The sequence below is a fragment of the Schistocerca piceifrons genome, chromosome 4 (genome assembly GCF_021461385.2).
Source record: "Schistocerca piceifrons isolate TAMUIC-IGC-003096 chromosome 4, iqSchPice1.1, whole genome shotgun sequence".
Taxonomy (NCBI): domain Eukaryota; kingdom Metazoa; phylum Arthropoda; class Insecta; order Orthoptera; family Acrididae; genus Schistocerca; species Schistocerca piceifrons.
The window spans coordinates 148,590,249-148,603,864 of NC_060141.1; the positions used below are offsets into that span (position 1 = coordinate 148,590,249).

The following is a 13,616-nucleotide window of genomic DNA, read 5'->3' on the forward strand; positions in this document are numbered from 1 at the left end:
AATGTCTTTCACCCCCTGCCACACCTTGAGACGACCTCCCACTCTACCCCAGGTGAGGGCTTAGCCATACCAAAATAATAATTGTCTCCTTCTACTGATCCCCCCCCCCCCCCCCCAACTCAGATGATATAATAGCTGAACGGTTCAAAGAAAACTTGAATCTCATTACAAATGAGTACCCCACTCATACAGTTATAATTGGTGGAGACTTCAATCTACCCTCGATTTGTTGGTGAAAATACATGTTCAAAGCCGGTGGTAGACAGAAAACATCTTCCAAAATTGTACTAAATGCTTTCTCTGAGAATTTCTTTGAACCATTAGTCCATGAGCCCACACAAATTGTAAATGGTTGCGAAAACACACTTGACCTCTTAGCCACAAATAATCCTGATCTAATAGAGAGCGTCATGGTGGATACAGGGATTAGTGAACACAAGGTCATTGTAGTGAGGCTTAAAACCATATCAACCAAAACCACTAAAAATAAATGCAAAATATATCTATTTAAAACGGCAGATAAAAATTTGCTTGATGCCTTCCTAAGAGAGAGTCCCCATTCCTTCCAAGCTAATTATGTAAGTGTAGACCATATATGGCTCAAATTCAAAGATACAGTATCGACAGCAATAGATAGATTCATACCACATAAGTTAATAAGAAATGGGACTGATCCACCATGGTACACAAAACATGTCAGAACACTGTTTGCAAAAGCAACAAAAAAAGTGTGGCAAATTCAGAAGAATGCAAAATCCCCAAGACTGGCTGAGTTTCACGGAAGCTCGAAATTTAGTGTGGATGTCAATGCGAGATGCTTTTAATAGTTTCCACAATGAAACATTGTCTCAAAATATGGTAGAAAACCAAAAGAGATCTGGTCATATGTAAAGTACATTAGTGGCAAAAAACAGTCAATACCATCACTGCACGATTACGATGGAAATGTTACCGATGATGGTATCACTGAATACAGTTTTCGGTAATTCTTTCACAAAAGAAGATGAAGTACACTACTGGCCATTAAAATTGCTACACCAAGAAGAAATGCAAATGATAAACGGGTATTCATTGGACAAATAGAACTGACATGTGATTACATTTTCACGCAATTTGGGTGCATAGATCCTGAGAAATCAGTACCCAGAAGAACCAACCACCTCTGGCCGTAATAACAGCCTTGATACGCCTGGGCATTGAGTCAAACAGTGCTTGGATGGCGTGTACAGGTACAGGTGCCCATGCAGCTTCAACACGATACCACAGTTTATCAAGAGTAGTGACTGGCGTATTGTGACGAGCCAGTTGCTCGGCTACCATTGACCAGACGTTTTCAATTGGTGAGAGATGTGGAGAATGTGCTGGCCAGGGCAGCAGTCGAACATTTTCTGTATCCAGAAAGGCCCATACAAGACCTGTAACGTGCGGTCGTGCATCATCCTGCAGAAACATAGGGTTTCGCAGGGATCAAATGAAGGGTAGAGCCACAGGTTGTAACACATCTGAAATGTAACGGCCACTGGTCAAAGTGCCGTCAATGCGAACAAGTGGTGACCGATACTTGTAACCAATGGCACCCCATACCATCACTCCAGGTGATATGCCAGTATGGCGATGATGAATACACACTTCCAATGTGCATTCACCGCGATGTCGCCAAACATGGATGCGACCATCATGACGCTGTAAACAGAACCTGGATTCATCCGAAAAAATGACGTTTTGCCATTCGTGCATCCATGTTTGTCGTTGAGTACACCATTGCAGCCGCTCCTGTCTGTCATGCAGCGTTAAGGATAATCACAGCCATGGTCTCCGAGCTGATAGTCCATGCTGCTGCAAATGTCGTCGAACTGTTCGTGCAGATGGTTTTTGTCTTGCAAACGTCCCCATCTGATAACTCAGGGATCGAGACATGGCTGCACAATCTATTACAGCCATGCGGATAAGATGCCTGTCATCTCAACTGCTAGTGATACGGGGCTGTTGGGATCCAGCACGGTGTTCTGTATTACCCTCCTGAACCCACCGATTCCGTATTCTGCTAACAGTCATTGGATCTCGACCAACACGAGCAGCAATGTCGCGATATGATAAACCGCAATCGCCATAGGCTACAATCCGACCTTTGTCAAAGTCGGAAATGTGATGGTACGCATTTCTCCTTCTTACACGAGGCATCACAACAATGTTTCACCAGGCAACGCTGGTCAACTGCTGTTTGTGTATGAGAAATCGGTTGGAAACTTTCCTCATGTCAGCACGTTGTAGGTGTCACCACCGGCGCCAACCTTGTGGGAATGCTCTGAAAAGCTAATCATTTGCATATCACAGCATCTTCTTCCTGTCTGTTAAATTTTGCATCTCAAATCACTTAAGAAAGGCAAATCCTCCAGTCCAGATGGTATACCAGTCAGGTTCCTTTCAGAGTATGCAGATACAGTAGCGCTTTTCTTAGCAATCATATACAACCACTCACTTGACAAAAGGTCTGTTCCTAAAGACTGGAAAGTAGCACAGGTCACACCAATATTCAAGAAAGGAAATAGGAGTAACCCATTGAATTACAGACCCATATCACTGACCTCAGTGATATGATATGCGAGTTGGGGTGACAGTCACTGAAGCAAAGGTGGTTTTCTTTGTGGTGAGATCTATTTACGAAATTTCAATCACTAACTTTCTCTTCGGAATGCAAAAATATTTTGTTGACACCCACCTACGTAGGGAGAAATGATCATCATAATAAAATAAGAGAAGTTAGAGCTCAAATGGAAATATTTAGGGGTTCCTTTTTCCCATGTGTCATTCGAGAGTGGAATGGTATAGTAGTAGTATGAAAATGGTTCAATGAACCCTCTGCCAGGCACTTAAGTGTGAATTGCAGAGTAACCATGTAGATGTAGATGTCTGACAACTGCTGAAATCAATTTTTTGACTGTAATCTGACAATGTCCTATTCCTACCTCTTTCTCTTCAACTACTATTTCCCAGGCCTTCTCCACCTTTCCCTCCATTCCCATGTCCCCTTTTGAGCATGTCTGGTTGTTCATGGTCTTATCCAAGTATGAAGGGCACAGAGCCTCCCTTCCTGATCCTCTAATAGCCTCTTTCTCTCATTAAGTTCCCTGATAAATTCCTCCCGACAGAACCCACCACTCGTAAACCAATGGCGGGTCCTGCACTTCTCATTCATGGTTAGAATTCACATAAAAAAAAATAAAAGATTCAGAAGTGCAGTTGGGATGTTTCCTGCTGTATTTGATGGATGTCCTGAGGGGTGGGGGGTAGTGGTGGTGGTGGTGGTGGTGGTGGTGGTGGTGGCGGTGGCGGTAGGGGGGGGGGGGGGGAGCTTCATGTAATAATTGCAATGCTGTGGTGTAAAGATTTGCAATCACTGGCTTGTTTATTTGGAGTACAATTCTGTTCTCTGAATTTTTCTTTTTTATTTCCTTGTACTTTGCCTCCTGGACAGTCTGGCCTGTGTTGGAGATAAAATTCATGCTTATCTAGGTTCAACAACCTACCAAATAAATGAACTCTCTTTTTGAAGTTTTGCATCTATTCTTCCAACTTATACAGCTCTGAAAACTCCCATATACAATTGTCAACAATTTAGCTTTGACAGTTAAACTGAGTGTTCACAAAATTATTGACATCTCTACATCCACTCACTAACAGGCTTTAGTGCAGGCTCTTCGCTGGAACTCATTCTTCTTTTTTTTATGATTTAGGCCAGTGTCAAGGCCCACACTATTGTGTGGAGTGCAGTGTGTCTTAGAGGCAGGGGTGCAACAGCATGGAATAACCACCAAATCAGCAGGTTTGGAAAGCTTGACCAAACTGCACAGCTGCCCCATTCTTGTAGAGTTGCTTTTTCCATCACATTCATTAGGATACACAAGCAATATATATTCTCAACATAGTATATGTATCCAGAAGTCCCTAAAATTATTAATAAAATTTAACTGTGTGTTTGGTGAGCGTCATTTGTTGGTACTGTTAACGTTGTGCAACACAACACTTCATGGAACAGGTATTTCACACCTCACAATCTAAACAGAGACAGCACTTTTCGTACATTACAAGCAATAAAGAAGAGTCATTGGCGACCGGAACTTTCATCACGTTCCATAGATTCTGTCATCAGATATGTTACAAAAGTCATAGTATACATTCATGAAAGAGAAGAAACTGTCAGAAACTAAATTTGTATATTGTATAAACAATGAAATATCACTGTGCTGTTCTGTACAATTTGTACTTAAAACACGGAAAAGCTGCTAATTTGAATAAAGCTGCTGCTTCTTCAGATATATGTTAAGAACCTACTTGTTCCCCCCTGATATTAACTTTACACTTATATGGATATATTGATATTTATCAAAGAATAACTGTCATTTACATTTAACAGCAGAGAGTCCAGGTTGTAATACCAACAATTATGGAAAGAACAGAGTGCCATGCACCATGAATATGACATATTGAGGTGCAGACATGCACAACAAAAAGACTGTAGTTACACATTAAGCTTTCAGTCAAAGCCTTCATCAGAAAAGAGAAACATATACGCATTCATGCAAGCGAGCACTACGCATTCATGCAAGCGAGCACCTCTCAAACACCACACACATACATACACACACACACACACACACACACACACACACACACAAAAATTGCTATCTCTGGCAGTGAGGAGTGAAAGGATGTATGTTTCTCTTTTCTGATAAAGGATTTGGCTGAAAAAATTGTGTGTGGTAGTCTTTTCGTTGTGCCTGTCAGCAACTCAACATGTCATTTTTATGGTGGGTAGCAATCTATCCTTTCCATAATTGTTGTTGTTTCCATCTGTAATGACTGAGGTTGTTTACAATGAGCATTACTGCTTTTCAGCCAGCTAACAGAACTCTTAACTCTTTATATCTAGGTAACCAGATAATTTGTGGAAAGAATAAGTTATAAAGTATCACTGCTTAGAATTTGTAATGATTTCCAATGTCTTGCTTTATGTCTTATTGAAGGTTGTTGAAAAATATTTGCATCGGAATCCAAAACCCCATTGCTAACTGTAGAGGCAGAGGCACAATGAAAATTTTTATTTCTGTATGTCTTATAGTGCGGCTGTATAAACCACAATCAATATGAAACATTTATTTTTCATATTATTAGAAGCAGATACAAGTACAAAGTAAATGTATTCAGAAGTGTGTGTAAGAATTCTGTGGGTAAAGTCTTTAAAGACACATGGTTATCTTCAGAGTGTTCACACTGCTTCCATTGCTGAAATGGAAGACATGCTTAATCTAACTTTTTAATTAATTTGTCTTTTTCTTGACTCTGTTTTGTTTTCTATTAGTTTGTTTTCTATCAGTTTATACTAAAGACAGCATATCATTTAGGATATGACCATTAATGGCTTTCTTTGACTGGTCAGTTTTGTTTGTTGAAAATTGCACAGTGTGACCCTATGTGAGACTTAAGTCTTGATCGTTTGTTGTGAAACAGTTGTGCATCTGTTGAGGTATTGTCCTATCTGACTAGCATGACACATTCCATCTGTGATCTAAATGTCTGACTTCTTCAGTCCAAGCTGAGGTGGGTGGCACAGTGGTAAGACATTAGATTAGAATTTGGGAAGACAGGCCTGCCATCCAGATTTAGGTTTTCAGTGGTTACCCTGTATTATTTAAGGTGAAATCTTCAATGGTTTCCTTGTGAAGGACATGTTGATTCCCTTCCTCAGTCTGAGCCTGTGCTCAGTTTCTAATGACACTGTCGACAAGACATTAAATCCCAATCTCTCTTCCTTTTATCAACCCATATGGAAGAGGATGTAGATGAAAATGAAAAGGGGAGATATGATACTGCGTGAAGAGTTTGACAGAGCACTGAAGGACCTGAGTCAAAACAAGACCCCCGGAGTAGACAACATTCCATTAGAACTACTGACAGCCTTGGGAGAGCCAGTCCTGACAAAACTCTACCATCTGGTGAGCAAGATTTATGAGACATGCGAAATACCCTCAGACTTCAAGAAGAATGTAATAATTCCAATCCCAAAGAAAGCAGGTGTTGACAGATGTGAAAATTACCGAACTATCAGTTTAATAAGTCACAGCTGCAAAATACTAATGCGAATTCTTTACGGACGAATGGAAAAACTGATAGAAGCCGACCTCGGGGAAGATGAGTTTGTATTCCGTAGAAATGTTGGAACACGTGAGGCAATACTGACCCTACGACTTATCTTAGAAGAAAGATTAAGGAAAGGCAAACCTACGTTTCTAGCATTTGTAGACTTAGAGAAAGCTTTAGACAATATTGGTTGGAATACTCTCTTTCAAATTCTGAAGGTGGCAGGGGTAAAATACCGGGAGCGAAAGGCTATTTACAATTTGTACAGAAAGCAGATGGCAGTTATAAGAGTCGAGGGACATGAAAGGGAAGCAGTGGCTGCGAAGGGAGTGAGAGAGGGTTGTAGCCTATCCCCGATGTTATTCAATCTGTATATTGAGCAAGCAATAAAGGAAACAAAAGAAAAGTTTGGAGTAGGTATTAAAATCCATGGAGAAGAAATAAAAACTTTGAGGTTCGCCGATGACATTGTAATTATGTCAGAGACAGCAAAGGACTTAGAAGAGCAGTTGAACAGAATGGACAGTGTCTTGAAAGGAGGGTATAAGATGAACATCAACAAAAGCAAAACGAGGATAATGGAATGTAGTCGAATTAAGGCGGGTGATGCTGAGGGAATTAGATTTAGGAAATGAGACACTTGAAGTAGTAAAGGAGTTTTGCTATTTGGGAAGCAAAATTACTGATGATGGTCGAAGTAGAGAGGGTATAAAATGTAGACTGGCAATGGCAAGGAAAGTGTTTCTGAAGAAGAAAAATTTGTTAACATCGAGTATAGATTTAAATGTCAGGAAGTCGTTTCTGAAAGTATTTATATGGAGTGTAGCCATGTATGGAAGTGAAACGTGGATGATAAATAGTTTAGACAAAAAGAGAATAGAAGCTTTTTAAATGTGGTGCTACAGAGGAATGCTGAAGATTACATGGGTAGATCACATAACTAATGAGGAGGTATTGAATAGAATTGGGGAGAAGAGGAGCTTGTGGCACAACTTGACTAGAAGAAGGGATCGGTTGGTAGGACACGTTCTGAGGCATCGAGGGATCACCAATTTAGTATTGGAGGGCAGCGTGGAGGGTAAAAATCGTAGAGGGAGACCAAGAGATGAATACACTAAGCAGATTCAGAAGGATGTAGGCTGCGGTAGGTACTGGGAGATGAAGCTTGCACAGGATAGAGTAGTATGGAGAGCTGCATCAAACCAGTCTCAGGACTGAAGACCACAACAACAACATCATGATTACTAGAAGAATTTAATTGTGAAAAGAACTGTGGGTGATTGCTGGCCTTTTAAACATTGTTTTTTCTTCAAGACACAGTGAAAATTTTGATAGATACTTAATTATTATTTCTTGGAACAAGTTCAGAGACTCTGGAAGCTCAATGTTAGTCTCTGAATTTTATTATTTTTATTGTTATTATATTTGTCATTACTACTGCCACAGCATCACAGCAGTGATATGTAGAAATGCCTTTGTATACTAGTTGTCACATGTGATATTTACTTTGCTAATAAAGTTTCATTTACATTACAGTAATTCTTTTCTGTTTACAGGGTCATTCAAATTGGTGTTCCGGTTGGATTAATATTTCTTAGCCTGTCAGTGTTAGTTGACTCAGTATTTTGGAACAGATTATTATGGCCAGAAGGAGAAGTTTTATATTTCAATACTGTGCTGAATAAGAGTCATGAATGGGGTGTATCCTTTTTTTTTAATGCTTTGTTTTCATTCAGATCATTTTCAGAATGCTCTCGTAGTCATTGTTGATTTCTCTCTTATCCTGTTCTGCTGTGGCTGCCTAAGTCCAGTGCCCCAGATGGCTGAGTGACTTGATCAAAAAGAATTTTTTTTCTATAATTTCCTCTTCAAACATTCTTGTGATAAATGTTTTCTGAATTAATTTAAGTTCTAAAAAACTACAAAACAGAATTGCTAGCTGTACTTTTAAGAGGCAAAGTACTTAGCACTGCTAATAGACATATGAAGTAGTACCCAACATTATCCGAGCTTTTGGAGAAACTTTTCTCCCTTTTTTTCTCACAATTTGGGGGGGGGGGGGGGAGGGGAGGGGAGGAGTGTGGTCCCTTCTCACAAAGGGTAGGTCTGTGACTTGCCCTCCTTTTTAACCTTACCCTAATCTCTTTTTAACATTTTTGTTCGCAACAGTGTATTTTTGTAAGCATTCATAGTTTCTTGTGTTTTTTTAGATGGGAACTACCTTTTGTCTGTGAACTGTAAACAAGGAAGCAAATGCTGCATAAAAATTATTTTTGTGTCTTTTACTGTAATTAAAACTGATTTCTATTTCCAGCAACAAAAATCACTGAACAGTAATTGTACTAGGAAGTAAGTGTAAGAATTCCAATATCTTCGAGGAACCCTCAGATGTATATGTTATTACTTATTTTGAGTAAATACATTATGTACGTAAGGTGTGGTTTCCAAGAAGATAATTCAATAACATAACAAGTAAAATTGCTAATGTTTATGCCAACACAATAGGAGATACTTCTAAGAGCAAAATATCCTTATCTGAGCTGCGTGGTTCTACATCTACACTCTACATGCCACCTTATGGCATGTGACATAGGGTACATTTTGTACCTGTCTCACTTCCCTCTTCCCTGTTCCAGTCGCATATGTTTCATGGAAAGAACGATTGTTGGTAAGCCTCTGTGTAGGCTTGAATATCTCTGATTTGACCTGCATGGTCTTTTCACGAGATATACATAGGAGGAAGCAATAGACTGACAACTCTAATAGGAACATAGACCTTTGGAATTTAACTATAAATCACATGATGCAGAATGCCTCTCTTGCAACATCTACCCCTGGAGTTGGCTGAGCATCTCTGTGACACTTTCGCATGTACTAAGTGAACTTGTAACAAACCATGCCGCTCTTCTTTGGATCTCCTCTGTTTCCTCTGTCAATCTTATCTAGTGCAGATGCCAGACTGGTGAGCAATAAGTATTGATCGAACGAGGGTCTTGTAAGCTAGCTCTTTTGTGGGTGAACAACTTATCCAGAGGATTCTTCCAGTGAATCTCAATCTGGCATCTGCCTTACCTGCAATCAATTCTGTGTGGTACTTTTATTTTATTAAATTGCTCCATACACTTACTCCATGGTATTTTATGGATGTGACTGCTTCCGGTGAGTGTTCTGAAATTGCATAATCACACAGTAATGAGTCTTTCTGCCTATTTATGCACAATATGTTACATTTGCTTAGGTTGAGGGTCAACTGCCTCTCCCTGCACCAAGTGTCAGTTCTCTGTAGGTCTTCCTGCATTTTGCTACAGTTGTCTAGTGGTGTGATTTCTCTGTATACAGTAGCATCATCCACGAAAAGCCTCATGGAACTCCCGATGTTATACACTAGGTCCTTTGTACAAATTCTGGAAGGTAATGGTCTTATAACACTTCCTTGGCATACGCCTGACATTACTTTTAAGTCTGAAGATTTCTCTACATTGCCAATGTTCTGTTTGTGAGAAACTCATCAGTCCAGTCACATAGTTGATCTGATATTCCATATGGCCATGTTCTGTTCATTAGACAGCAATGCAGAAGATTATCTAACACCTTCCGGAATTCAAGGAATGTGGCATCAACCTGGGCACCAGTATCTACTGTCTTTTGGGTCTTTTGGATGAACAGAGCAAGCTGGATTTCACATGGTCATTGTTTTTGGAACACATGTTAATACCTATGGAGAAGATTTTTGGTTTCCAGAAACATGATAATACATAAGAATGAAACATGGTCCAAAATGCTACAGTGGACCAATGTCAGAGTTATAAACCTATTTATGTTTTGTGTCCATTTTAACTTGTTACCCAGCTAGACCCCCAAAAATTTTTACGCAGAGTGTTTCATTGAGTGTGTCGTCATTTGTGTCTAGCTCAGGTACCATTAGCTCATTTTTGATTATTTGAAATTTTATAATATGGGTCTTTGTGAGTTTAAGAATCAAACAGTTTATTGGGAATCAATTCTAGGCCTTTTCAACTATCATCTGACCTGTTCCTGTTAGAGATGAGTGTAGATCCTTCATTAGTGTGTAATCAGCAGATGTTAAAGTTTTTTAACCACCCTTTAAAGTTATTAGAAAACCATTTATGTAGATTAAAAACAGTAGCTGGTACAGTTTTGTGACATCACAGTTTGGAATTTCATGTTGCATAGCATTCTTAAGTGTGAAAGGCAGAATAAGATGCATCAGATTTTGGCTTTGAGAAGAAGGAGGTGACAATTGGAATGTAAGATCACTTTTTACATCACAAGCTTAATGTAGAAGATACTATATTGAATTACATCCTTTGCAATTGAAGCCCATATTTTGTCTTTTTAAGTTATAACTTACGTCCTATGAAAGTATGCCGTTTCAAAGCACTGGCACAATGACGATATCTCAAGAACACATTGTTTTGGGTACTATTTGTTGTAATAAAATGACATATCAGTCACTGAAGGCTCTTTTTATTCATGCTTTTCATATTATAACTCATGCATTATCAAAGTATGCCACTTAAAGGCACTGCCACATTGAACGTTTATCAAAACCTATTGTTTTTCATAAGATTTGCTATCATCAAATGTCGAGTAATGCCATATCTGTAGTTAAAGCTTCTGGAACAACATAAAATAAAGGACATGGACAAACATATCTACCAAATGTAGTATAGTGGATGAGATGTGATCTGTGAACTGAAAAGTTGCAGTTTTGAGTATTGCTTAGATATCTTTTTATTTACCTTTATGTTTTCTGAAAGTTTTTTGGGCTTTAATTTAATTCAGGAGTATTCCATGCTGTGTCTTTATAAGAGAAGTTTCCATTAAGGAGTGAATTTGTTCAGCAGTTTTGTGAATGTATCAAGAAACATGTATCAAGAAACATGAACCATGAATTGCAAGACAGCTATCTACTTCACTGTCTGATTCCCTTAAATTCTGTACAGTGTATACTAAAGACAGAGCAACTCGCTTAACTTATGGACAGGGGAGCAAATTTGTATTTTAATAGACAGAATGAAAGAACAACAATGTTAGTATACTGTTTGAAAGAACAACAATATTATTATACTGTTAAAAGTAACAATGCACAATAGTTACTTTTTGGTGACTGGTAACTAAGCTAACATAACTATTTTATGTGTGTCCACTTTCATAAACAAGCTCTGTGGTTTGCACACCAGATGCAACCAACAGTTGCTGCTGGGTAGCACTGCAGTGGCGGATAATGTTGAGGAACGTATTCTATGTAATGTACCATCTCATTTCTGTGCGTGCATTGAGCACATTGGAAGTAATGTTTCACATTCAGAAGCAAAGAGAGGATGCAAAGAGAGGATGGCTAAATGGTGAAAAGAATATGTAGAAGGAATGCATAATGGAAACACATTTCAGGACAGTGTTATAAAAAGAGAAGAGGAATTAGATGATGATGAGATGGGTGATGGGATACTGCAACAAGAATTTCACAAAGCATTGAAAGACCTAAATTGAAATCAGACACTTGGAGTAGATGACATTCCTTCAGAATTATTAAGATAATTGGGAGAACCAACTCTGGTAACATTTTTCCACATAATATGCATGATATTTGATACAAGGATATACCCTCATATTTCTAAAAGAGAGTATCATCCAACTGTGGTTGTCAGACAAACAAACAAGACATTATCCTTTTCAGAGCTAACTGCAGAAAACACACACACACACACACACACACACACACACACACACACACAGTGTTTGATCTAGATGATAGGTTGTAATTTGGGGGCGGGGAGAAAGGAGATGTGGAGCAGAAGGGAGGCTTGGAGTGAATTTTAACTGTTGGCTGGAAGGAAGAGACAATAAAAGTACAGGATAACAGGATAGTAATGTGACACCAGAGAGCATCTCTGGTATGAAAAGGGGAGTGGTGTGTTTTGCACAGTGATGTAGAGAACTGGAGTGAGGGTAAGATAGAATTGGGGGGGGGGGGGGGAGTGAGTGAGTGAGAGAGAGGGAGAGGGGGGGAGGGATGGAGGAGGGTACAAATGTACAGAGAGTGAAGTGGGGGGCTTTGAGACAGGGATGAAGGTGGGTATGGGACAGGTGTTAGTGGTGAGTGAGGCAAGGAGGATAGCTGGATCAAAGTATGTGTTGTAAGGACAGGTCATGTCTGTGTAATTCAGAGAAACTAATATTTGGGCAGGAGTATCTGGGTGACACAGGTTGTAAAGCAGCTTTTGAAGTTGAGCTCATTCTGGTCAGCTGCATCTTCTGTCATATAGTGGTCAGTTCTGCTCATGGCCGCAGTTCGACAGTGGCCACTCATCCAGGTGGACTGTTGTTGGTGATGACATCCATGTATAGGACTGCGCAAAAGTTACAGCATAGATGGTAAGTGACATGACATCTTTCAGTGGTGGCCCTGCCATTTATATGATAGGATATGCCTATGATTGATCTAAAAGAGGAAGTGTTGGGTTGGTGCATAGAACAGATCTTGCACCTGGGCCTTTTACAGGCATATGACACGTGTTAAAATGTTGTGAGGAGGTGTGTCATAGGAATGGATCAGCATATTTTATACGTTGGATGGGTGACACAATACCACTTTGGGTTAGGTTAGGTTAGATTAGCGTGTTTAGTACACAGGGTGGTCATTGGAATGCCACTTGCAAGGGGTGGGAATGATTCTGCATAGGATGTTCCTCATTTCAAGACTTCATGATGTCTGTGGTGGTATTAGGTGATTAGAAGTGTGTTACTCTTACCTAGTTCATGAGGACAGTTGGAGGATGTGACATGGTAAATCTGTTTGAGAGTTAGGTTTTGAGAGAAAGGTCTGTCTGTAAAAACTTTAGTAAGACCCTCAGAATATTACGCAAGGGAGTGCTCATAATTACAGATGTGCCACCCTCAGATGTACAAACTGTATGGTAGAGAGTTTTACTGAGGATAGGACGGTAGCTATCAAATGGAGGTATTGTTGATGGTTAGTGGGAAATATGGGCAGATGTTTTCATAAACCGATTGCAGAAGTGGAGTTTCAGGAGGACCAGATGAAGTGAATGGGAGAGATGGTATTGAGGATGTGGAAGAACGAGATAGTGTGTTGACTGTGTCTCCAGTTCATGAAGATATCTTCAGTGAAACTGAATCAGACAAAGCTTTGTGTTTTTGGGTGGCTAGGAAGATTATATCTAGATTGCTCACAAAAGTTTGGCATAGGAGGGTGTCTATTGTCATGCCACAAATTGCCGTATGTTTACTTACATATCTTTTCCTCAGGAGAAGCCATTGTGTGTGAAGATGTAGATTCTAACTCATGACATATAGGAGGTATTCAGCCCAAGACAGGCACAAAGTAAAAGAATATAAGACATTTTTAAGCAGTCCTTTGAAGCCGTTACCCACAAACAAATCCAGGGTAAGGCTATGGGCACAAGCATGGCACCATCCTACGTTAACCTATT

At 39.6% G+C, this 13,616-nt stretch overlaps 1 protein-coding gene across 2 annotated transcripts in view; it reads left to right on the plus strand.

Moving 5' to 3' along the window:
* The window catches only part of LOC124794826 (probable Dol-P-Man:Man(7)GlcNAc(2)-PP-Dol alpha-1,6-mannosyltransferase), a 174,903-nt gene that overhangs the window by 76,774 nt on the left and 84,513 nt on the right, over positions 1-13,616 (plus strand). For both annotated transcript variants that reach the window (XM_047258488.1, XM_047258489.1), the window contains exon 6: positions 7,695-7,839. In XM_047258488.1, coding sequence (XP_047114444.1) covers positions 7,695-7,839 — 145 coding nt within the window. The remainder of the gene's footprint in view (positions 1-7,694; positions 7,840-13,616) is intronic.